This window comes from Elephas maximus, chromosome 5 (assembly GCF_024166365.1).
Source record: "Elephas maximus indicus isolate mEleMax1 chromosome 5, mEleMax1 primary haplotype, whole genome shotgun sequence".
NCBI classification, from domain to species: domain Eukaryota; kingdom Metazoa; phylum Chordata; class Mammalia; order Proboscidea; family Elephantidae; genus Elephas; species Elephas maximus.
The window spans coordinates 104,526,982-104,554,112 of NC_064823.1; the positions used below are offsets into that span (position 1 = coordinate 104,526,982).

Below are 27,131 nucleotides of genomic sequence, written 5' to 3' on the forward strand. Positions count from 1 at the left end.
AAAGGAGAGACTGAAAGGAGGAAGTAGGCAGACTCATTAGGGGGAGAGTAAATGGAGTATGTAGTAAGGTGTATATAAGTTTATATGTAAGAGACTGACTTGATTTGTAAACTTTCACTTAAAGCACAATAAAAATTATTTTAAAATAATAATAAGTAAGAGAAAAAAACTAAACCAAACCCTTTGCTGTCAAGTTGATTTCAACTGATGGTGACCTCATGTGTTAAGGGTAGAACTGCTCCAAAGAGTTTTCTTGGCTGTAATTTTTATGGAAGCAGTTCACCAGGTCTTTCATTTATGGAGCCGTTGGGTCAGTTAAAACCACCAACTTTTAGGTTAGCATCTAGTCACAAACCACTTACACCACCCAGTTCCAGAGAAAGGAAGTGGGAAAAAAATAAGTACTCAGGGGAATGGTCAAACTAAACATGCTACGCTATGTACCGAAATAAACCATAGGTGGATCAGGAAGTAAAATATTTCTTTAAATATTGAATTAGAGCGAAAAAAATAAAAGAATATCTACCTGATCATTGGGTTTTCATCTTCTAGGATTAAAGGCAGTAAAAAATACAAAGGAAAATATAAACAGATTAAAATATTTAAAATTTAAAGCTTCTATGTGTCAAAAACTAAAACTTCAGAGTGAAGAAAAATGTGAAGAAATATTTGATAAAAATATGATAGAGGCCCAAAAACCTTAATATTTGAATAGTATAAAAGAGTAAGTGATTAAGAAAAACACTAAACACTAAGGTAGGTGTCAAAAGTTAAATGGACAAAGAGTAGAAATTGAAAATTCATGTATGAAGATATGGGAAACCCTGGTAGCACAGTAGTTAAGAGCTACGCCTACTAACCAAAAGGCTGGCAATTCTAATCTAGCAGGCACTCCTTGGAAACGCCAAGGGACAGTTCTACTCTGTCCTATAGGGTCACTGTGAATCGGGATCAACTCAACTGCAATGGGTTTCTTTTGAGTTTTTTGGATATGAAGACATATAAAGGGCTAATAAAAAAATTCAACCTTGCCCTGATGGTTAATATTATGTGTCAACTTGGCTGGCCTATGATTCTCAGTGCTTTGGCAGACACTGGACTGGTTGTTCTTCCATATGTAATACAATTACTTTCCATGATGCGATCAGCTTATCAGCTGAAAGGGAAGTTTCCTTGGGTGTATGGCCTGCCTCCAGTATATAATTAATGTTCTGACAAAGCTCTCTGTCTCGCAATCCTTCAGTCCTCTTGCTGCATTACCTGCAGATTTTGGATTTCCCAGACCCTGCAACCTGTGATCCAGGAGAAGTCCCCAGCCTGGAGCCAGACCCATGGATTTGGGAATTGTCAGCCCCCACAATTGTGTAAGCCATTAGCTTGAAGTAAATCTTTCTATATATACTTATACATGTGTTTCACTGGTTTTGCTCCTCTAGAAAACTCAGACTAAGGCACTTGCTAATAATCAAAATGATACAAATAAAAAAGACATTTTTAAATTATCAAATTAGCAAAAAAAATTCGCAAAGGATAATGATGCTGGGAGAGTAAGATAAGACATATACTTTTGTACAGTGTTGATGGAAGTTTAAATTACTACACTCTTTATGAGAAATAATTTGACAGCATGAATAAGCAATGTTTATATTCCTTAATCCAATTCAAGAAATGTACCCTAAAGAAATAATTCCAAGTGTGAATAAAGATTTATGCACAAAAATGTTCATTTCAGGGTCTTTAAAAGTAGAAAATTGGATACACCTGAAATGTCCAAATAAGGAGAAATGGTTAAGCAAATTAAAAAATTATGTTTAGAAAGTTTTTTGTAATGTGGGAAAATGCAGGAGATTATAAATTTCTTCCCTAGAAAAATCAAATGGGCCACTTTCAGGCATTTGGAAAATCCTCAGCAAAATGGCCAGCTCCCAAACTCTGAAGCAGAGTTCAACAGTTGATAATCCCACCCATGTATAAAGATCCCAACTGTCTTTCCATTTTCTTCAATATGTCAGGTTGCCAAGGATCACCAGGCATCTGAGGAAAGCTTTCCTGCATTATCTGTTTCATCCACGAAAAAGAAATAGATAAAAATTACCTTGGAAGAAAGAGAAAAAGATTTAAAATTGAAAAATAAAAACAGTATTGCACCCAGGGTGGGTGAAAGGCACATGGTGCAGCAGGTGGGTTGGCCAGGCTGGACTGGACCAGGGGCGGAGTTTCCCGGAGTGGACCGAACACTTCCGGGGCCAGAGAGACAGAGGCGGGGGATTTGGGAACCGCGGTTTCGGTGGACATCTGGGTCAGTTGGTATAATAAAATCTGTTTGGAAAGCATTCTGTGTCCCACTTTGGTGAGCAGCGTCTGGGGGTCTTGGACGCTGCATGGCGGCCGTCTGGGATGAGGCCGTTGGTCTCAACCCACCTGGAGTGCCGGGAGTGGAGAACACAAAGGACACAGGTAATTGTGGGCTTGGGAGACGGAGGGGGCCACATGGATCAGAAACTACATCGGCCTGGGGCTAGAGGAACTGGATGGTGCCTGGCTGCAGCCGACGGCTGCCCTGTCGGAAAGCCCGAGGGAGGGTCCCTGATGGAGAATGGGACAGTGGCATGCAGACTTCAAGTTCTCATGGGAAGACCAGACTTGGTGGTCGGACTGGGACTGGAGGGACCCCAAGGTCATGGTGCCCGGGCCTCTGTTTGCCCGTGACTGCAACTGATCCTGGGGCCAACTCTTTAGAGGGGGAATTGGACAGGACTGTGGGATAGAAAGTTATACTGGTGAGGAGGGGGCTTCTTGGCTCAGGTAGACACAGCTCCTGTCTGGAGGGGAGATGAGAGGGTGGAGGGGGACGGAAGCTGGCTGGATGGATACAGGAATGTGGGGTGGAGAGAAGGAGTGTGCTGTCTTGTTGGGGGAGAGCAACTAGGAGTACATAGCAGGGTGTATTTGGATTTTTCTGTGAGAGACTGACTTGGTTTGTGGACTTTCACTTAAAGCACCATAAAAACACATTTAAAAAATTAAAAAAACACAATATTGCACCAGTACTAAAAGATGCTATGAAAAAATGAACAACCAGAATATAATAAAAAAAAAAATTATTGGAAATGAAAATATGATTGGTAAATTTTTTTTTTTAATCAGTAGAAGTGTTACAAGAAAAAGTCAAGAAGACTCTCATAATTAGGAAAAAGAAAGACAAACAGAAAGTAAGAGATATAATCACTTCAAGAGGTCCAATATCTGACAGGAATTCTAGAAAGAGAAAATAGAAACATTGCAAAGGGAAGAGAAGAAATTAACGAGGAAGTAAATTAACATAATATCCCCAAAGGTACACTGCACGGTGTCTAAATTAAAAGGGTACATCAAGTGTTGAGCATAATGAATGATAAAAAGAACTACATCAAGGCATATCATCATAAACTTCAAAAACATCAGCTGTAAAAGAGAAGCTCCTAACATTTTCCAAAAATGTCACCTAAAAACACTCAAAATGGCACTCAACAGCAATAAATGATGCCAAAAGACAAAGCCTTCAAAGTGACTAAAAAGTTATTTAAAAATTTCATATATAGCAAAACAATGAACAAGTACAATAAGGAGATTTTTCAGACATGGAAGGATACATACAGTTTCCTCCCAACCTCCTCTCATAAGTATGTACTCAGCAAAATAAGGATATATAACAAAAGAAGACACGGCATCCAGGAAACGGTAGATCCAACCTCTAAGAGAAGTCCCAGCATGATAGCCATGCAGCAGGCCTAGACAGCAACAAGAGATCAGGGGGTTCTGGGAGAGAATATCTCTGGAGTGAGCGGGGGAGGGGAAGGAATTTGACTGAATACTTGATTTTATGAAGATTTGAGAGGAAAAATTAGCATTATGATAGGAAGAAATTAAAAAATAAAAGAAAAATCTCCAGAAAACCTAAAAGTACAGGAAGGATAATCATAGTACGATATACAACTAGGTTCTGTGGTAAACAACATGCAGGCAGTCATAGTAACATAAACATTGTTTGTTTATATAACTATTATAGCTAGATTAGAAGGATGGAAGGGGGAGAGTGATAGAGCTAAAACATCGTTATAGAAAGAATTAGGATAATATCTGAAATCGATAAACAAATTAAGAAAATAGCAATCATGGTTGCACAACTCTGTGAGTCTACTGAAAACCATTGAATAGTACACTTTAAATGGGTGAATTATATGGCATATGAATTACATCTCCAAAAAAAAACGGCTGTTTAAAAGAAATAGCAGATCAAGCATTTCACTTAGAGGTAAGGAAGTAAACAATCAAAAAAAACTAAATGAGTTCAAAGTGTCTGCTTCTGGGGAGCAGGCCTGGGATGAGAAGAGGGGATCAAACATGGGACAGTCATCATGTGTTGAGGATTAGAATTTTTTGTGGGGCCTGAAACTCACGCAACTGTGGCACCCTCTTTAAGAAAATAAAGACAAAATTGTGATATTAAACCATGTGTGTGTGCTTTATTAAAATATAAAATAATTAAAATTAATAAATAGGATTAATTTGTAAAGTAGGAGGAAAAATAAAATTCCAATCCTATCCAGTTTTTGTATCATTTTAAATCCTTTCTTATGGTCTCCTCTTAATTACTCACAGTTCAATTTATATATAATCACTGCATTTATCAAGAATCCTGGGTTTCTCTTTAATGATCCCATCATGTTTTTCCACCTACTCAGTCATTTTAACCAACAGTGAGAATAAAATTGTTTTCTTTGAACCAGGGCTTCATACCAGTTCATTCTGGTTAGAACCCCTGCTGAGAATTTGCATTCCTGACAAGTTCCCAGGCAGCAATGCTAACGCTGCTAGTTAGCTGCTAGTTAGGGATCAATTCTGAGCACTACTAGCAGAGCAGTGATTCTCAAAATTTATTATACATATCAATCACCTGAGGATCTTGTTAAAATGTAGATTCTGATTCAGTGTATCTTGGATGGAGCCACAAATTCTCAGCAGGGGTTCAAACCAGAACAAACCAGTTAGAAGCCCTGCTTTGAACTCCGCCCACGTGATCATCAAGGGTAAACAGAGATCAAAGTTTAGTTGAAAGAAGTGAAATCTTGTTATCTGTTTGTACTACCACATCACATGGAGTTCTAACTAGTAGATATAAAAGTTACCATGGATGAGGTTAATATTTTACATTATATAACATATATTTATTTATATTTATAAAATATATTACATTTTAATCTGGAGAGATTAAACCAAGGTTAAAAAATGCATTGGTGTGAAATGGCCAAAGGTAGGATAATGACTGTCCATTTACTATAAATTCAGTAATATGACTTCACTTAACACATATCAGTTGAAGTTTTTTCTTTCCTCCTAAGGACCGAATGAGGATCAGCAGAACCCCCTGTCTTAAACCTGTGGTTCTATGTTAGCAGTACTGTGGGCAGGACCACCTCAGGCTAATGTTCTGGGGGGTATAACTTAAGTTCCAAGTATCCAAAGGCCTCTCATAATAGGCCTTGTAAAGACAGATTGTTCCAGACAGAGTCTCTTCTTGTGAGTCTTTTACCATATCTGAGAGTTCTGAAAAAACTTTTTCTACCATCTGGGTTTTTGGGGTAAAGGAAAGTCGGTATACTCTGGCATAATACAGACATGGTTCAAATCCCAGTTTTGTTACTTATTCAGCTGTGTGTGATCTTGGAAATAATTATTTAAATAATTAACTTCGCTAAGACTCAGTTTCTCCTCCTTAAGTTGTTGTTGTTAGGTGCTGTGGAGTCGGTTCCGACTCATGGTGGCCTCATGTACAACAGAATGAAACACTGCCCAGTCCTGTGCCATTCTCACAAATTGAGCCCACTGTTGCAGCCACTGTGTCAGTCCATCTTGTTAAGGATATTCCTCTTTTTCCCTGATCTTCTACTTTACCCAGCATAATGCCCTTCTCCAGGGACTGGTCCCTCTTGATACCATGTCCAAAGTGCTTAAGATGATGTCTCCTCACCCTCCCTTCTAAGGTACATTCTGTCTGTATTTCTCCCAGAACCGATTTGTTAGTTCTTCTGCCAGTCCATGATATATTCAATATTCTTCTCCAACACCGTCATTCAAAGGCATCAATTCTTCAGTCTTCTTTATTCATTGTCCAGCTGTGGCATGCATATGAGACAATTGAAAATACCGTGGTTTGGGTCAGGCGCACCTTAGTCCTCAAAGCAATGTCTTTGCTTTTTAACACTGTAAAGAGGTCTTTTGAAGCAGATTCACCCAATGCAATTATCACTTGATTTCTTGTCTGCTGCTTCCAACGGTGTTGATTGTGAATCCAAGTAAAATAAAATCCCCGACCACCTCAATATTTCCTCCTTCTATCATGAGGTTGCTTATTGGTCCCTTGTGAGGATTTTTGTTTTCTTCATGTTGAGGTGTAGTCCATACTGAAGGCTGTGGTCTTTGATCTTCATCAGTAAGTGTTTCAAGTCCTCTTCACTTTCAGGAAACAAGGTTGTGTCATCTGCATAACGCAGGTTGTTAATGAGTCTTCCTCCAATCCTGATGCCCTGTCCTTCTTCATATGGTCCAGCTTCTCGGATTATTTGCTCAGCATACAGATTGAATAGGTCTGGTTAAAGGATACAACCCTGACACACACCTTTCCTGACTTTAAACCACACAGTATCCTCTTGTTCTGTTCGAACAACTGCCTCTTGATCCATGTACAGGTTCCTCATGAACACAATTGTTTCGGAATTCCCATTCTTCACAATGTTATCCATAATTTGTTATGATCCAACCAGTCAAATGCCTTTGTATAGCCAATAAAACACAGGTGTGTTTTTTGTGTGTGATATTAATGGTATTAATGATATTGTTTGATGATTTTCCACATTTGGTGGTATCACCTTTCTCGGGAATAGGCATAAATATAGATTTCTTCCAGTCGGTTGGCCAGGTAGCTGTCTTCCAGATTTCTTGGCACAGATGAGTAAGTACTTCCAGTGCTGCATCCATTTGCTGAAATATCTCAACTGATATTCTGTCAATTCCCGGAGACTTGTTTTTTGCCAGTGCCTTCAGTGCAGCTTGGACTTCTTCTTTCTTCAGTACCATTGGGTCCTGCTCATACATTACCTCCCGAAATGGTTGAACGTTGACCAATTCTTTTTGGTATAGTGATTCTGTGTACTCCTTTTTTTGATGCTTCCCGAGATATTTAATATTTTCCCCATAGAATCTTTCAATATTGCAGCTCGAGGCTTGAATTTTTTCTTCAATTCTTTCAGCTTGAAAAATGCCAAGCGTTTTCTTCTCTTTTGGTTTTCTACCTCCAGGTCTTTGCACATATCATTATAATACTTTACTTTGTCTTCTCGAGTCACCCTTTGAAATCTTCTATTCAGGTCTTTCACTTTGTCGTTTCTTCCTTCTGCTTTAGTTACTCAACATTCAAGAGCAAGTTTCAGAGTCTCTTCTGACATCCGTTTTGGTCTTTTCTTTCTTTCCTGTCTTTTAAATGACCTCTTGCTTTCTTCATGCATGATGTCCTTGATATCATTCCATAATTCATCTGGTCTTTGGTCATTAGTGTTCAACTCCTCAAATCTATCCTTGAGATGGTCTCTAAATTCAGGTGGGATATGCTCAAGGTTGTACTTTGGCTCTTGTCAACTCGTTCTAATTTTCTTCAGTTTCAACTTGAACTTGCATATGAGCAATTGATGGTCTATTCCACAGTCCACCCCTGGCCTTGTTCTGACAAATGATATTGAGTTTTTCCATCATATCTTCCCACAGATGTAGACAGTCTGATTCCTGTGTATTCCATCTGGCGAGGTCCACATGTATGTGGGTAAAAAAAGGTTTTTGCAATGAAGAAGTCGCTGGTCTTGCAAAATGCTATCACGCAATCTCCAGCATTGTTTCTATCATCAAGGCCATATTTTCCTACTACCCATCCTTCTTTGTTTCTAGCTTTTGCATTCCAATCTCCAGTAATTATCAATGCATCCTGATTGCATGTTCGATCCATTTCAAACTGCAGAAGTTGGTAAAAATCTTCAATTTCTTCATCTTTGGCCTTGGTGCATAAATTTTAATAATAGTTGTATTAACTAGTCTTCCTTGTAGGCGTATGAATATTATCCTATCACTGAGAGGGTTGTACTTAAGGATAGATCTTGCAATATTCTTTTTGATGATGAATGCAAAGCCATTCCTCTTCAAGTTGTCATTCCCGGCATAGTAGACCATATGATTGTCCGATTCAAAATGGCCAATACCAGTCCATTTCAGCTCACTAATGCCTGGGATAACAATGTTTATGAGTTCCATTTCATTTTTGATGACTTCCAATTTTCCTAGATTTATACTTCATACATTCCAAGGTCCGATTATTAACGGATGTTTGCAGCTGTTTCTTCTCATTTTGAGTCATGCCACATCAGCAAATGAAGGTCCCAAAAGCCAGACTCCATTTAGCTTTTGGTTGACTTTACTTTGAGGAGGCAGCTCTTCCCTGGTCATATTTTGAGTGCCTTCCAACCTGAGGGGCTTATCTTCCAGCACTATATCAAACAATGTTCCACTGCTATTCACAAGGTTTTCACTGGCTAAATCTTTTCAGAAGTAGACTGCCAGGTCATTCTTCCTAATCTGTGTTAGTCTGGAAGCTCAGCTGAAACCTGTCTGCCACAGTGACCTCACTGGCATTTGAATACCAGTGGCACAGCATTCAGCACCACAGCAACGCACAAACCCCCATAGTATGACAAACTGACATACACATGGGGGTAAATGTTTAGAATGCTTGATGAAATAAACTACTGTGAACTCAAAAACTTATTAAGTAGAAAAGTTTCAGGAATGTCATATGAATGACTTTTATGCTGAATTCATCTATTCATTGTAAGCAGTAGGGGGCAAAACAGTGAAAGTCCTTTATTCTGCCATTACACAGTTTATCTTTTAGGTGGAAATATAGACAATAAGTAAATAATTTTAGACAGTGTTAAGTGCTGTGAAGAAAACAAATCAGTGTGATGTGGCTGGTAAGGCAGAAAGAAGGTAGAACAGTCAGGGAAAGGCCTTTCGGAGGAAATTACAATTGAACTGTAACAGCACAAGTTGTTGTTGTTAGTTTTCAGTCGAGTGGATTCCGACTCATGGAGACCCCATGTGTGTCAGAGTTGAACTGTGCTCCACAGAGTTTTCAAAGCTATGACCTTTCAGAAGCAGATCACCAGGCCTGTCTTCTGAGGTGCCTCTGGATGGGTTTGAAACACCAAACTTTCAGCTAGTAGTGGAGCACTTAACCTTTTGTGCCACACAGGGCCTCTCAGATATGTGACGATCTGGGGGAGAAGGAGAAAGGAGAGGCAGAGCATTACACAGAGGAAAGCGCAAGCACAAAGGCCTTGAAATGGAAACATGCAAGACAGTAAGCTGGTCAGAGTAGTTAGAGAAAAGTGAATAAGAGAGAGGGCAGAAGGGTTTGTGGTGGGGCCCAATCACTATGTGCCCTGAGGGAGTTTCGCTTTTATTCTAAGAGCAATGGGAAGAAGCCACTGAAGGATTTTGAGCAAGATGATTAAAAGCATCTCTCTCTGGCATCTGCGGTCTTAGAAGCGAGCAAGTGGCCATCTAAGATGCATAAATAGGTCTCAACACACCTGAAGCAAAGGAGAATGAAGAACACCAAACACACTAGGTAAATATGAGCCCAAGAAACAGAAAGGGCCACATAAACCAGAGGCTTCATCGGCCTGAGACCAGAAGAACTAGGTGGTGCCTGGCTACCACCGACCACCGCCCTGATGAAGAGCACAACAGGGAATCCCCGATGGAGGAGAACAGTAGGATGCAGATCTTAAATTCTCATAAAAAGACCAGGCTTAGTGGTCTGACTGAGACCAGAGGGACCCTGGCAGTCGTGGTCCCTAGAGCCTTCGATAGCCCAAGATTTGAACCATTCCTGAAACCAATTCTACAGACAGGGATTGGCCTGGACTAAAAGATAGACAATAATGCTGGTAAGGAGTGAACTTCGTGGCTCAAGTAGACACATGAGACTATGTGGGTGACTCCTATCTGGAGGTGAGATGAGAAGGAAGAGGGGAACAGGAGCTGGTTGAATGGACATGGGGAATACAGGGTGGAGAAGAGGAATGTGCTGTCTCATTAGGAGAAGAGCAGCTGGGAGTGCACAGCAGGGTTTGTATGGCTTTTTGTATGAGAGACTGACTTGATTTGTAAACTTTCATCTAAAGCACAATAAAAAAAAAAAAAAAAAAAACTCTCTCCAAAAGGTGATCTGAACATTACAGTTGTATTACCCATTAATCTGTTGCCGACTCAATTCCGACTCATAGTGACCCTACAGGACAGAGTAGAACTGCCCCATAGAGTTTCCAGGGAGCACCTGGTGGATTCAAACTGCCGATCTTTTGGTTAGCAGCCATAGCACTTAAGCACTACACCACCAGGGTTTCCATGGTTGTATTAAAAAAAAGAAAACCAAACCTATTGCCATCGAGTCGATTCTGACTCATAGTCCCTCCGTAAAACCGACACATAGAGTTTCCAAGGAGCCCCTGGTGGATTCGAACTGCTGACCTTTTGGTTAGCAGCTGTAGCACTTAACCACTGCACCACCAGGGTTTCCATGGTTGTGTTAGTCCCTTTAAATGTTTATATTTTATTCTGCGGCTCCTGTTGCCTTCTCCAGCTAACAAATGGGTGAGCTGGTTTGTGCTGGAGTCATCTAATGGGGAAGGCTGCCATCTGCTGGAAGAAAGTGTAACTAAAAAGCTAGTCCTCCCTGATGGTGATTGAGGCACTCATACATTGGGACTCATTGCATGTGGAAATAAATCATTTTGGAACACGATGGAGGATGAAATATTAAAGTATAACATTGCCTTGCCTTCTGAAGAGTCTGTGTTTGAGCTGCTCAAACTCTAGTCCCTTGGTTGTACAGAACGGGGTACAACTGACCTACAAAGAAAAGGCAGGGAGCATCTCTCAGAAGAACAAATGTGGAGGGACAGGAGGAAAGGGTAATAAAAAGGCAAGCTGGAGCCTGGAAAGAAATAGGAAGGACATTTGGGGGCAGTGACTCTCAGGATGAGAGGAACTTGGAAAGAAAAATGCCTCAAGAACGTTTTAGCAGGTTTTGCTCTGTGTGGTATGATTTAAGATACTTCAATAAGACCTATATTGCTTTTCAAGTCTTTTTGAAGTCAAATTGGTGCTTTCTATTTTTAGGTGCCCTATTGTTTTGAAGGAACTCTGGTGGGCAGTGGTTAAGAGAGCAGCTGCTAACCAGAATGTCGGCAGTTTGATCCACCAGCTGCGCTTGGAAACACTATGGGGCAGTTCTACTCTGTCCTGTAGGGTCACTTATGAGTCAGAATCAACTCAATGGCAACAGGTTTTTTTTTTTTCTTTTTAAGACTGGTCTTAAAGCAATCCAGTTTGAGTATGACTATGGAAATGAACATTAGGATGTTCTGGTATGACATATAATAAGCTATATGATCTGTTGCTACTGTTTGTTCTTCCTTGCACCTCTCCAAGACCCAGCTCCATAGCCTGTGCTCCCCGCTGCCTTAGCTCAGGGTCATTTGGACAAGAGAGGAAAGAACATGGGGGAGGAATTGGCTTGAGGCGGGAAGGCTGAGGCAGGTAGAGGGCAAGGTCTTTCATACTGTTAAAAACAAAACAAAATAAAAAAATCCTGGGACTCTAGCCAAACTACTGCTCAAAAATAGTATATCCCCAAGCTAACTTTTAAATCAAAGAGGTAGACTGCACCTCCTCTCAACCCAACCAGCCCATATTCCTGTGACTTTTTTCTCTAATTTCAAATCTGGTTTTCAATGGATTGTTTCATTTTAACCTGATTTCTTCTGTATGAAGATAGCATGGGCAACGGGGCAGTCATTTGAGAAAATATAAAGCTGGATTTATAGCTCACACCACATACACCAGAACAAGCGCCAGATGAGTCAGTGATTTAAATGTTAAAAATGTGTGAAACTTTGAAGTGAACAAGGCCTTTCTAATTATGATTCAAAACAAAAGTCAAAAAATACTGTAAATAATCATTTTATGGCAAAAAAAAAAAAAAAAAAAAACACCAGCAAAGACAAAGAGACCATCAACAAACTGAAAAAAAAAATCTGTAACACATTTCCCAAGGGGCTAATCTTCCTATGAATAAGGAAAAGCCTATCAAGGCAAAAGAAAAGTAGGCAAATAACATGAAAAGACACATCAAAAAGATGCATATTAAAAGGACAAATATTATATGATCTCACTTATATAAAATAAGCAAATATATAGAAACTAAAGATTATCAGTTACCAGGGGTAGGAGGGAGGGGGAAAGGGAGGGTTTTTGCTCGGGGCATTGAGTTTATGTTAATGGTGCTGGAATGATTTGGAAAAGGATGAATAGTTGCACAACTTACAGAATGTAATCAACATTACTGAATTGTACATGTAGAAACTGTTGAGATGGCATTATGTTATGTATATTTTCACCAAAACAAAATTTAAAAAAAAATGCTTATCATCACTTATAATAAGATAAATTCAAATTAAAACATAGCTGTCATAAAGCTGGAAATCCTGATGGCGTAGTGGTTAAGTGCTATGGCTGCTAATCAAAGGGTCAGCAGTTCAAATCTGCCAGGCGCTCCTTGGAAACTCTATGGGGCAGTTCTACTCTGTCCTATAGGGTCGCTATGAGTCAGAATCGACTCCACAGCACAGGGTTTGGTTTTTCGTTTGGTCATAAAGCTAAAATGATAAAGTTCCAGGAAGATAACACAGGGACAAAACTATGGGACCCAATTTTAAAAAAAAAAGACTATCAAACACAGCTATAAATACACAAACAATAGAAGACTAATTAGATAACTTGAACTGCCTAAAAATTAAATATTTATGCCCATCAACAGAATTCATTAAAAGGGTAAAAAGATAACCTACAGGCTGGGAAAAAAATCTTCAGGAACAACATATTCAGTAAGGGTCTAATCTCTACAATATATAGAAAACTTCAACAATTCAACAACAAAAAACAAACAATCCAATTAAAAAATGGGCAGAGAGCAAGAACAGACACTTCACCAGAGAACATTCAAGTAGGCCAACAAACACATTAAAAGATGGTCATGATCATTAGCCATGCACACTGCTATGGAGTCAAATACAACTCATAGTGACCCCATAGAGTTTCCGTGGCTGTAAATCTCTATGGAAGCAGATTGCCACATCTTTCTCCCATGGAGTTGCTGATGGTTTCAAACTGGTGACCTTTCAGTTGGCAGTCTATCACTTTAAGCACTGGGCCACCAGAGCTCCTTTCATTAGCCATTAGAGAAATACAAATCGAAACTACAATGAGATACCATCTCACCCCTGCAAAGATGGCACTGATTTAAAAAAAAAAAAAAAGAAAGCAAAAAATGTTGGTGAGGACATAGGGAGATTGGAACTGTAAAATGATACACCACTATGGAAAATGGTGTGGCACTTCCTCAAAAAGCTAGAAATAAAAATACCTTAACGATCCAGCAATCCCACTCCTAGGTATATATCCTAAGAATCTAATAAAAGAGACACACACAGACATACGCACACCTATGTTCATTGCATGATTATTCACAACGGCAAAAAGATGGAAACAACCTAAGTGCTCATCAAGGGAGGAAGGGATAAACAAAATGTGGTACATACATACAATGGAATGCTACAGAGCGATAAAGAATAATGATGAGTCCTCAAAACATAACAACATGGATGAATCTGGAGGACATTATGCTGAGTGAAATAAGTCAATCACAAAAGGAAATATTGTACTATCAAACTATTATAAAAAGACAAGAATAGATATATAGAGAGATACCAACACTCATTGGTGGTTACCAGGGATAGGGAGGAGGAGGAGAAGGAGAAGTACTCTCAAGATAGTAGACACTTGTTATTTTTGGTGATGGTAAAGTTAGCATCGAATATGGGTGAAGTGCATACAGCTTGACCAAAGTAAATGATGTCACTAAGAAGAGCACTAGAGAAAAGAATGTTTTTGGTAAACAATATGACAAATCTAATTTTTGCAACAACACCAAAAACTCTGTGTGGTTACACAAATATGTATACAGGCATATATGTGTATGGATATGAATATGTGGGTACATATGTGTACACAGATAGATGTATCTATAGGCATATGTACATACAGGTATGTGTTTGCATGATTGTTAAGGATGTGTGTCAACTTGGCTGGACCATGATGCTCAGTGGTTTGACAGTTATGAGTAGTTTGGCACTCATATGATGATGTGATCACTGCCATGACGAAATTTGATATGTGATCACCTTTATGATGGGATGTGCCATGAGCAGCCAATCAGTTGAAAGGGAATTTCCTTGGGAGTGTGGCCTGCATTAAATATTAGTGGACTTTCTGACAAGGCTCGTGGGCTTTTGCCTACTCTGCATCCTGCAGCTGACTCCTGTTCATCTGATCTCCAGCTCTTGGAACTTGAGCTAGCATCTTACCTGCCATCTTGCCTGCTGATCTTGGGATTCATCAGTCTTCACAGGCTGTGAGCAAGAGCCCTACTGTCTGACCTGCTGATCTTGAGTTCACTAGCCCCTGTGGCTACATGAATCAGGAGAAACCTCCAGCTTGACTGACAGATTTGGGACATTCCAGACTCTACAACCCGTGTGAACCATTTCCTTCATATAAATCTCTCTATATAGATATTTATATGCTTTAGTGGTTTTGTTTCTCTAGAGAACCCAGCCTAACACAGTGTGCATGCACATGTATCCATATGTACACATACACACACACACACACATATATATATATATATAAAATAAACCACATAGGGAACACCGTTACAGATGCTTCTTAGACATAGTCAAACACCTCTCGAGACTGGTTTTCTGGGTTTGAAGGTTTAGGGCCATAGTCTCGTGAGACAGCTCAGGTTATTGGCATAATATAGTTCATAAAGTGTGTGTTCTGCATGCCAATGTTGTGAGTTGTGTCTGGAGTCTTAAAAGCTTTCGAGCGGCCATCTAAGATACATCTGTTGGTCTCTACTCATCCAAAACCAAAGAGAAAGAAGAAAACCAAAGACTCAGAGAAGAAAGTAGTCTACAGGACTAATAGTCTACATGAACCACAGCCTCATCTACCTCGATACCAGAAGAACTAGATGATGCCTGGCTATCAATATCTTCCGTTCTGATCAGGACCACAATAGATGGGTCCTGATAGAATGGGAGAAAAAAGATGAAACAGGACTCAAATTCTTAAAAAGTCTAGGCTTACCGCACTGGTTGAGACTACAGGACCTCCTGAGACCACTGCCCTGAGACACCCTTTAAACCTTAAACCAAAATTATCCCTTGAGGTCACCTTTTAGCAAAATAACAGACTGACTCGTAAAATAAGGAATATTAACCCCTGAGTATAAAGCTCCTTTAAAAAATCATCTATATGAGACCAAACAGTCAAAAATTACTCAAAAGCAAAGGTGAGAAGGTACGGGGGCAGAGAAACTATAGAGTACTAGAAATGGTACAACCAGAACGGAATGAATGAGGATGCTACATTGTGAAAAATGTAGCCAATATCACTGAATAATTTGTATAGAAATTGTTAAATGGGAGCCTAATTTGCTGTGCAAACTTTCACCTTAAACACAACAAAATATTTTTTAAAAACAAGAAAACTCAATTGACATACAATTTCCCATTGAACAGGTTCACAAAAAGCCAAAAGTTTGACCACAACTACACTAATAAGGTTACGGGGAAACAGAGACTTCTACTGCTGGTGGAAGTGCAGAATGGAACAACTCCTACGAAGGGCAATCTTCTAAATCAAAATTATAAACAGAATCCCACTTCTGGGCATTTATTCTACAGATACACCTGCACATGTACGAAATGACATATGTACAGGTCTATCCATCAAAACATTGTTTGCAATAGCAACATCCTGGAAATAATGGAAAAAAAAAAAGCAGTGGTTAAATAATTAGTGGCACATCTATGCAACTGAACATATGTATCTGTTCTAAAAAAGAAAGAGGAAAATATGAAAAGATATATTGGTGAACAAAAAAAAAGTGAAGAATAGTATAAAGTGTGCTACCCTTTGAGTAAGGGGAAAACACACAAACACACTCGTGTAGTATTTTATTGTATTTACATGAAGATACACAAGAAACGTTCAAGAACAAGTTACAGAGTCTCTTCTGACATCCATTTTGGTCTTTTCTTTCTTTCCTATTCTTTTAATGGTCGCTTGCTTTCTGCATGTATCGTGTCCTTGACGTCATTCCACAATTCGTCTGGTCTTCAGTCATTAGTGTTCAACGGGTCAAATCTATTCTTAAGATGGTCTCTAAATTCAGGTGGGATATGCTCAAGGTAGTAATTTGGCCCTCGTGGACTTGTTCTAATTTTCTTTAGTTTCAACTTGAACTTGCATATGAGCAACTTATGGTCTCTTCCACAGCTGGCCTCTGGCCTTGTTCTGACTGAAGATACTGAGCTTTTCCATTGTCTCTTTCCACAGATGTAGTCGAAAAGAAAAATGATGAAGTAAAAGAGCTGAATAGAAGATTTCAAAGGGCGACTCTAGAAGACAAAGTAAAGTATTATAATGACATGTACAAAGACCTGGAGGTAGAAAACCAACAGGGAAGAACACACTCGGCATTTCTCAAGCTGAAAGAACTGAAGAAAAAATTCAAGCCTCGAGTTGCAATATCGAAGGATTCTACAGGGAAAATATTAAACGACACAGGAAACATCAAAAGAAGATAGAAGGAATACACAGTCATTATACCAAAAAGAACTGATTGACATTCAACCATTTCAGGAGGTAGCATATGATCAGGAACCAAAGGTAACAAAGGAAGAAGTCCAAGTTGCACCGAAGGCACTGGCAAAAACCAAACCTCCAGGAATTCATGGAATACCAACTGAGATTTTTCAACCAACAGATGCAGCACTGGAAGTACTCACTTGTCTATGCCAAGAAATCTGGAAGACAGGTATCTGACCAATCAACTGAAAGAGATCCATATTTATACCTATTCCAAAGAAAGGTGATTCAACCAAATGTGGAAATTATCAAACAATATCATTAATATCACATGCAAGTAAAATTTTGTGAAGATTATTCAAAAGTATCTGCAGCAGTACATCGACAGGGAACTGCCAGAAATTCAAGCCGAATTCAGAAGAGGTTGTGGAACCAGGTATATCATAGCTGATGTTAGATGAATCCCGGCTGAATGTTTCACCTGTGTTTTACTGACTATGCAAAGGCATTCAACTGTGTAGATCGTAATAAATTATGTATAACATTACAAAGAATGGAAATTCCAGAACACTTACTTGTGCTCTTGCGGAACCTGTACATAGATCAAGAGGCAGTCCTATGAACAGAACAAGGGGATACTATGCGGTTTAAAAGGTGTGCATCAGAGTTGTAGCTTTTCACCATACCTATTCCATCTGTGTGCTGAGCAAATAATCTGAGAAGCTGGATGATATGAGGAAGAACGGGCATCAGGATTGGAGGAAGATTAATTAACAACCTGAGATATGCAGGTGAAACAACGTTGCTTGCTGAAAGTGAAGAGGACTTGAAGCACTTACTGATGAAGATCAAAGATCACAGCCTTCAGTATGGATTGCACCTCAACATAAAAAAAACAAAAATCCTCACAACTGGACCAATAAGCAACATCATGATAAATGGAGAAAAGGTTGAAGTTGTCAAGGATTTCATTTTACTTGGATCCACAATCGACACCCATGGAAGCAGCAGTCAGGAAATCAAAAGATGTATTGCATTGGGCAAATCTGCTGCAAAAGACCTCTTTAAAGTGGTCAGAAACAAAGATGACATCTTGAAGACTAAGGTGCGCCTCACCTAAGCCATGGTGTTTTCAATTGCCTCACCTGCATGCAAAACGTGGACAATGAATAAGGAAGACCGAAGAAGAACTGACACCTTTGAATTGTGGTGCTGGCGAAGAATACTGAATACACCATGGACTATTAAAAGAATGAACAAGTCTGTTTTGGAAGAAGCACAACCAGAATGGTCCTTAGAGGCAAGGATGGCGAGACTATGTCTTACATACTTTGGACATGTTGTCAGGAGGGATCAGTCCTTGGGGAAGGACATCATCCTTGGTAAAGCAGAGGGTCAGCGAAAAAGAGGAAGACCCTCAACGAGATGGATTGACACAGTGGCTGCAACAACGGGATCAAGCATAACAAAGATTGTGAGGATGGCGCAGGACCCAGCAGTGTTTCGTTCTGTTGTACATAGGGTTGCCATGAGTCGGAACCAACTAGACAGCACCTACCAACAACAACTACACAAGAAACTAATAAAAGTGGTTACCTGTAAAAGGCCAGAGAAGGGTTGAAAGGGAGATATTTCCTCGTATGTCTTTTTATATTGTTTTGGTTTTTGGACCATGGGAATGTCTACAAATCTCAAAAATTTTTTAAATTAAAAAAAAAATTCATTCGGTGATTTTTCCCCAGTATTCCCATACTTGCTGAAATCCAGTTTAAGTCATTTCCCTAATCCTTTATAAATCCAGATTAAATACCCTGGGTTAGGTACGACAGCTACAGAGGGTTTTTGTGGCTGTGATCTTTCAGAAGCAGATCACAAAGCCTTTCTTCTGAGACCCCTCTGGGTGCGTTTGATCCACCAACCTTTCAGTCAGTAGTCAAACATTTAACTGTTTGCTCCACCTCCTGGGTTAGGTATTAAAAAAAAAATTGCCATTGAGTTGATGCCAACTTATAGAGACCCTACAGGACAGGGTAGAACTGCCCCATAGAATTTCCAAGGAGCAGCTGGTGGATTTGAACTGCCGAACTCTTGGTAAGCAGCCAAGCTCTTAACCACTACGCTACCAGGGCCCCATGGGATAGGTATATCTGAGATTAAATATTAAATGCCTATTTAAGGTAAAGAGCTATAATGAATACTTTGGGTCTTTTTCTTCTTCTTCACCTTTCTTCCATTTTTAAAAACATTGTTGTTAGGTGCTGCCGAGTCAGTTGCAACTCATAGTGACCCTATAGGACAGAGCAGAACTGCCCTATAGGGTTTCCAAGGAACGGCTAGTGGCTTCGAACTGCCGACCTTATGGTTAGCAGCCATAGCTCTTAACCACTATGTCACCAGGGCTCCTTTTTTAAAATGGAGCCTTATTATTGCCATTTAACTTGGAAAAACTGAAGTGACTATCCTATACAGTTGTCCAGTCCACTTTATTTTATATGTTATCTTTTATTGTGATGGATGTATTCAGACTTCCTAACCACACTGACAGTCCTTCAAAGATTCATGTCTTATTTATCTGTAGCTCAGTGCCTACACACTGAACAGAGCAGGTGCTCAATAAAGGTTAACAATGACAGTAATGATTATGGTGAAGAGAATTTAGTAAGGTGGTAGAATGATGGGACCTATTCTGCAATATAAACTTTTTAAACTTGCACACAACTGATTGCCATGTCTTAGTCATTTTTGCACCCCATAGGACACAGAAAAGTGACTTAATAGATGCTCAATAAATGTTTGTGTGAAAGAATATCAAGTGAACAGAGTCATGGCAATTGGTTGACTAAATATTGCCTAGTGTTTTCACTATTTTATAGAAACATTATACAAATATGCTTGGTGCTTATTGAGCTTTACTAAGCTTTTTTAACGTAAAGACTTATTGGATTAACAAGTAAATCTAGAAAACAAATGGAAAAGACAGGAAACTTTAGTGTTTTCTAAAGCAGAGTCTGAAAACTCTTTGGACAAGGTCTAAGTATCAAGCTACTTCTGGGGGCTACTTTAGGCAGCACGGACAGAGAAGGAGGCCCTTTAAAAGGTACACTTAGGCTAAGACCTGAATGATAAGAAATAACCATGAGAAGATCCTGGGAAAACAATACACCTTCCAAGGAAAGGAAACCACAATTGAAGACCCTGAAGCAGGGAAAAGTGTAGGCTTGGCCTTAGAGAGGAAAAGAAAGGAAGTTGATGTGGCTGGAGCAGAGTAAGCAGGAGGAGAGTGGTAGCAAATGAGGTCAGAGAGGTGAGAACGGGCAAAAGTACATGAAGCTTTGGAGACCCCTGAAAGTCATTGTGGATAATTCTAAGAGCAATGGGAAGCTACTGGAAGGACTATATAATGAGGGAATATGTGATCTGATTCAGTTTTTGGAATACCTACTCTGGCTGCTGTAGCAAAGGGACTGCACGGGATCAAACGCAGAAGCAAGGAGACTACTCAGGAAGCTGCTATAGAAATCCAAGAGGGAAATGACCATAATTTGGGCAAAGGTATTAACAGTGGAAATGAACGAATTCAGAAAATGTTCTGGAAAGAAAACTAAAGAATTTTCATTGGATACATTGGATTTGAGACTGAGGAAAGAGGAGTTGGGGAGAAACAGTAGATGTTTTTTGGCTTGAGCAACTTGATACTATTTGGGGAAGACTGAGAAAACATACAACTAGAACGAAAATCAAGACCTCTGTTTAGAATTATATTAACTTTGAGATGCCTATTTTACATCCAAATGGAGATGTTCAGTAAACAGTTGAATATATGAACGTGGAACTCAAGAGAGAGAGCAGAGTTGGAAGATACAAATATTAAGAGGCAACAGCATAGAGATGCTATTGAAAGCCATAAGTATGGATATGCTCACTGTCATGGATTGAACTGTGTTCCCCAAAAATGTCTGTCAACTTGGCTAGATGATGATTCCCAGTATTGTTTGATTGTTTACCATTTTGTCATCTGATGTGATTTCCCTATGTGTTGTAAATCCTAATCTCTGCCTGTTGTTGATAAGATGAGAAATTACATTATGTTAAAGAGGATTAGGGTGGGATGTCACACCCTTGCTCAGGTCACATCCCTGATCCAATGTAAAGGAAATTTCCCTGGAGTGTGGTCTGCATCACCTTTTTATCTTACAGGAGATAAAAGGAAAGGGAAGAGAGCAAAGATTTGGGGACTTCATAGCACCAAGAAGCAAGAGCCAGGAAAACAGCGTGTCCTTTGGACCCAGGGTCCCTGTGCTGAGAAGCTCCTAGTCCAGGGGAAAATTGATGACAAGGACCTTCCTCCAGAGCTGACAGAGAGAGAAAGTCTTCCCCTGGAGCTAACGCCCTGAGTATGGACTTCTAGCATGCTAGACTGTGAGAGAATAAATTGTTTTTTAAAGCCATCCACTTGTAATATTTCTGTTACAGCAGCACTAGATGACTAAGACAGTCACCTAAGGAAAAAAGTGTAGATAAAAAAGTTCAGCATAGAGCCTTTTAGAGTTTAGAGATAAAAGAGGGCTTACCAAATGAGACTGAGAAGGAGCAACAGTCACACAGGAGATGTCACAGAGGCCAAGAGAAGGAGGAATAAGTTTCAAAAAAGAAGGGAATCGTCAATTTCATTGAACGCTCCCAAGAGGTCAGATAATAATACTAACATTAATAATAACAATAACCTGTTGCCGTCAAATCGATTCTGATTCATGGCAATCCATGTGCTCCACAGGGTTTTCAAGGGCTGATTTTTCAGTAGCAGATCACCAAACCTTTCTTCCAAGGGGCCTCTGGGTGGACTCAAACCCCCAACCTTTCCGTTAGCAACTGCATGCCAAACATTTGCACCAACCAGGGACTTCACTAATAATAACTAGTATTTATTAAGCACTTATCATATACCACAATCTGTTCTAAGAGGTTTATACATATTAACTGCCTTAAACTTCCTTATTATTATTTTTTATGTTGTGGTGGTGAAAATATACACAGCAAAACATATACCAATTCAACAATTTTTACATGTGTAATTCAGTGGCATTGATTATATTCCTCAAGTTGTGCAACCACTCTCGCTATCCTTTTCCTTTCCCCCTCCCTCCCACCCCTGCTAAACCAAAAAAAAATCTCAAACCCATTTCTGACGAGTTGATTCTAACACATAGCGACCCTTTAGGACAGAGTAGAATTGCCCCATAGGGCTTCCAAGGATCAGCTGGTGGCTTCAAACCGCCGACATTTTGGTTAGCTGCTGAGCTCTTAACCACTATGCCACCAGGGCTCTGCTGCCCCTGCTACCACTATTAAATTTTGGTTTCTATATCGGAACCGACTCAATGGCAAAAAAAAAAAAAAAGACTCAATGGCACTGGGTATATATTGCTTATTTCATGTAAGTGAGATCAAACAGCATTTGTCCTTTTGCCACTGACTTATTTTGCTCAGCATAATGTTTTCAAAGTTCATCCATGTTGTGGCATGCATTAGGACTTCATTTCTCTTTATGGCTCAGTAATATTCCATGGCATGTATATACCACATTTTGTTCATCTGTTCATCTGGTGATTCACATTTCAGCTCTTTTCACCTTTTGGATATTGAGCCTACTTAAAACTACTTAATAACCCTAAGGATAGTGAAGGAACCGTTGGATTTGGTAACACAGAGATTAAGAAATCCTTCATTCAACAATAATTATTGTTGTAAAAACCCTGATTTATTCCAGGCACTGATTCAAGCACTGAGGATGAAACAGTGAAGAAGAAAAATTCCCTCTCATGAGCTTAATTAGTGCAAACAAATAAACAGATAGATATACAGTCAGTTAGATAAGTGCTTTAAAAATAAAATGAGCAGACTAGAGAATGGTCTTTTTGATACAGTAATCTGGGACACCTTTCTAAGGCAGGTGACAAATACTTGAGGGAGGATGTCCCTGGCAGAGGAACAGCAAGTATAATGGTCCTGTGGTGGGAGCAAGGAGGTCCATGTGGCTGGAGAACAGAGAGCTGGGGAGAGTGGTAGGACATAAGGTTGGGGAAGCGGGCAGCGGGCAGACCATGTGGGATACTAGAGGCCTGGTAAGAACTTTGGATTATACTAAGTAGACTGAGAACCTCCTTTGTAGGGTTGAGAGCAAGACAGCAACATATCATTTATGGCCTAAGGGATCCCTAGGACCACTGTATGAACAATAAACTAGGGAGCAGGGAAGGAGTGCAAGAGTGGAGGTAACAGTTAGAGGCTTACTGCAGTAGACCAGGCAAGAGATGATAGTGGCTTACAAAGATGAAGATTTAGATGTTAAGAAACGGTCGCTGTAGTCAAGATGTATTTTGAAATTAGGATTTGCTAATGGTTTGCAGGCAGGTCTGAGAGAAAAACGGGTGTCAGAAATGATTCCAAGGTTTTTAACCAGAGCACCTGGATGAATGGTCGTGCCATTTGCTGATGTAGGGAACCAATGGAGGAGAAGCAAGTTTGAATGCAGAGTTAAAAGTTCAATTATAGACAGGTTAAATTTGACATGTCTACTTGATATTCAAATGGTGATGTTAAGTAGACAATTGGTTATAAGACTCTGGAATTCCTGGGAGAAGTTGAGGTAAAAATAATTTGGGAAGTTACAGCGTACAAGGAGTCCCTGGAGAGCTCAAATGGTTAAGTGCTTCACTACTAATCAAAAGGCTGATGGTTTGAACCCACCCAGGGGTACCTCTGAAGACAGGCCTGATGATCTGCTCTCGAAAAATGACAGCCTTGAAAACCCTATGGAGCACAGTTCTATCCTGTACACATGTGGTCACCATGAGATGGAATCAACTTGATGGCAACTAACAACAACCACCACCAGCATCTAGTTAATGCCATGGAACTGATGACATCACTCAGGGAATAAGGAATGTTCTATAAGAATCTGAGAGAACTGAGCCATCAGTCACTTCAACCTAGAGGCTGCGAGGAGAAAGATCCAGGAAAGGAAACTGAGTGAGGAACAATCAATGAGGTATGACAACAATGGAGGTAGTGGTATCCCAGAATTCAAGCAAAGAGGAAGTGAAAGTGTCAAATAAGTAAGTTAAGGACTAAGAAATAACCATGGAGTATGGCAAGACAGAGGTCATTGTGACCTCAATAAGAGCAACTTCAGCTAAGTGGAGGGGATGAAAGCTTAACTCAAGAGAATGAGAAGAGAGGCAGTAATGATAATGACTCATAGACAACTATAGAAATTCTTCTATAAAGAAGAGCAGAGAAATAGGAGTGGTACCTGGTAGATTATGTGGGGTTGTAGGAGTGTTTGCTTGTTTAAGAAAAAGTTATCCTAATGGGAACGACACAAGGGAGATGGGGAGTACAATGATGCAAGCGAAAAAAAAGAGAGAGGGAAAATTTGAGGATCAAAGAAGTTACATAGGTTGGGATCCAACATATAGGCTGAAGGAATGGCCTTTAATAGGAATAAGGGCAGTTCATTCATTATTAACAGGAGAAAAGACAGATTATATAAGCATAGACATGGGTAGTTTGGTAGATTCAGTGGGAGAAAAATATGAAGATCTTTATGATCTCTTCTCTCCTCAGTGAAATAAAAAGCAAAGCCATCAGCTGAGAATGAGGGAGAAGGAAGGAATGTAGGAGGTTTGAGGAACGAAAACAATGACCATGTTTTCTGGGATATTTGAAGAATGCATTCACTAGGGAAATGTATATGATTGCAAAGCAGCACTGAGAGCCCACTTGAAGTCCAAGGTCATAAATTTAAAGATTAGTCAGCATAGTTGTTTGTTTTTCTTCTTCTCATTACCTGTTTTTCAAGTGCAGGCAAAAGTTGGATTTAACCAGGCAAGAATTACAGAGAGAGAGAAGCAAGTGAGTTAAGGATGTTTGCAAGCAAGTGATTCCATTGGTGAATCACAGCAAGAAGATGAGTAAAGAGAGACAGAAGGATGTAAGAAATTGATATATAATGAAAAGATAGTAGGATCAATAGATTGGAGGCCCCTTTGAGAGTGAGGGTACAAAGAAATGCACTGGAAATACAGATGATTAGAAATTAGAATGCTTGAAAAATATTTTGGAAATAGTACAGCAATCGACATTATCAAGGGTTAGGGCAATAGATGGCTAACATGGGGTGGAGGACAAGATCACTTGAAGTGAGGAGGTCAAGGAACTGAGAAAGCCAGGTGGATCATCCATGAGGATACTGAAACCTCCAAGAATGATGACAAGGATGGGTGTACAGAAAGACAGTAAGGCAGAGCAGTTACAGTGAACTGGGGTGGAAGGAAGGAAGATGGGAAGGAAGCCCAACTGGGTGAGGAGAGAATAAGAGGTGAGGAAATGGAGTCAGTAACAACTATTATGACAGTTATGTAGTGAAGGAGAACAGGAAAATGGTGGTTACTGTGGGTGGAGGGGAGCCCTGGTGATGCACTGGTTAAGAGCTCGGCTGCTAAACAAAAGGTCAGCAGTTTGAATCCACCAGTCGTTCTTTGGAAACCCTATGGGGCAGTTCTACTCTGTCTTACAGGGTTTCTGTGAGTTGGAATCGACTCAACGGCAATGGGTTTGGTTTTTGGTTTTAGGTGGGAGGAGGAGATATCTGAAGAAGACATGGGGTCAAGGGTTATTTCTATAAGGAAGATTCTAGAGCTCATGACACTGATTCATTAGAAGGGGAGAAAGTGGTGCTGCAGAAACAAAGTTCTTCAGGAGACAAGAGTGGAATCCAAAAAACAAGTAGAGGATTTTACTTTTCATAGAAAGAGGCACAATTCTTCCCTGAAATATGAGAAAAGGCAGATGGCCTGGGTATAGATGCAGTTAAGTATAGATTGGTGGTATAAAAATAAGAGAGTTCATGACTGTTCCTATTTTCTCCTATAAAGTTTTCAGCTGGGTGAGGGTGGAGGTTGGAGGACAGTAGAAAAGGTATTTAGCCATCATCTCAGAGACTGGGAAAACTGATTTACTAAAGGAATAAAGTGGGCTTGCTAGGAAGTGGTGAGTGAACAACTGAGATTTGTGGTAATAAAAACTGAAATAAAACCAGTCAATATGACTGTGTGATTTTGTACAGCAAGAGTCAGCTGCTCAGGTGTAGGCAGAGAGTAGATAGATGGGTAAGTTTGACCAGGGTTGGAGTTTTGCCAGGAGAAGTGTGGTGGACAGACCAAGAGCCAATGGAGTGATGGAGGATGTTGTAAGTGAGCAACTGAAATGATAGACCATAGAACTGAGGCTGGGTAAAGGTGGAGTCAGAGGGAACATGAGAAAAAAAGCAGTCAGCCAAGGCATTAGAGGCCCAATGTGGATGAAGAATTGTTTTGGGTGGGGTCATAAATGAGCAGGTGTGATGTGTTTTATACCCAAGTCCCATCAGCCCTGTTACGTTGTGAATTTTGTGAGGCCTGAACATAGAGAAACCACTTACTTAAGTACTCTTTGAATAATTGTACAGTGAATCTGTTGCTTCTACAACTTTAACAATGTAACGGCTAATATTTATTGAAAGTTGACTATGTGCCCTCCATTTCCTTAAGGAGAAAGATGATGATATAATACAAAAGCATGTGTTATAACAAAGGTGATGTTAAAAGTGGCCACACAAAGGGATGCAAAGACTAACTGCAGAGTAAAACTGAGAAGAGTTTCAAAAGGAGGTGACAAAGGGTCATCAAGGTCAGCTAGGGGATCATCAGCTAGAGAGAGGAGCAAGTAAAGACATTCAGTTTGTATCATCACCAGGGTCTCAATTTCCCATCACAGCCCCTTAAGTCCAAAGAGAATGACCGCAAAGTAGCAGGCAAATCTTTACAACAAAACGAGAACTTGGATGCAACTTGCACCATCAGGATCCCCAGTTCTACATGGGGCAGTGCTCAGTGCCTGGGAGGGGCCCCAACACCTACCGCACGTGGAAGACAGCAGAACCGGTGGCTGGGGCCTGACCACCAGGGACGGCGAGATAGTCACCGCGCAGGGAAGCAACCCGGCTTCTCCGAGCTCCTGCGTCTCGTTGACCTCGGGAGGTTCGTGGGGCTCAGGGGCCCTGTGGGGCTCACTGAGCTCCTCGGACTCTTCTGACTCGTCTTGCTCGCCCTGCTCTTCGGGCTCCTCAGATTCCTCATATTCCCCAGGCCCCTCAGACTCCTCCTGCGCCTCAGACTCCCCGAGCTCCTCGGTCTCCCCGGGCTCCTCGGACTGCTCAGGCACCT

General features: G+C 40.2%; 1 protein-coding gene across 1 annotated transcript in view; it reads right to left on the minus strand.

Moving 5' to 3' along the window:
* THEGL (theg spermatid protein like) overlaps window positions 1–27,131 on the minus strand; it is an 80,585-nt gene that overhangs the window by 53,279 nt on the left and 175 nt on the right. Inside the window, exon 2 of the mRNA XM_049885302.1 lies at window positions 26,826–27,081. Within this exon, the coding sequence (XP_049741259.1) occupies window positions 26,826–27,081 (256 nt within the window). The remainder of the gene's footprint in view (window positions 1–26,825; window positions 27,082–27,131) is intronic.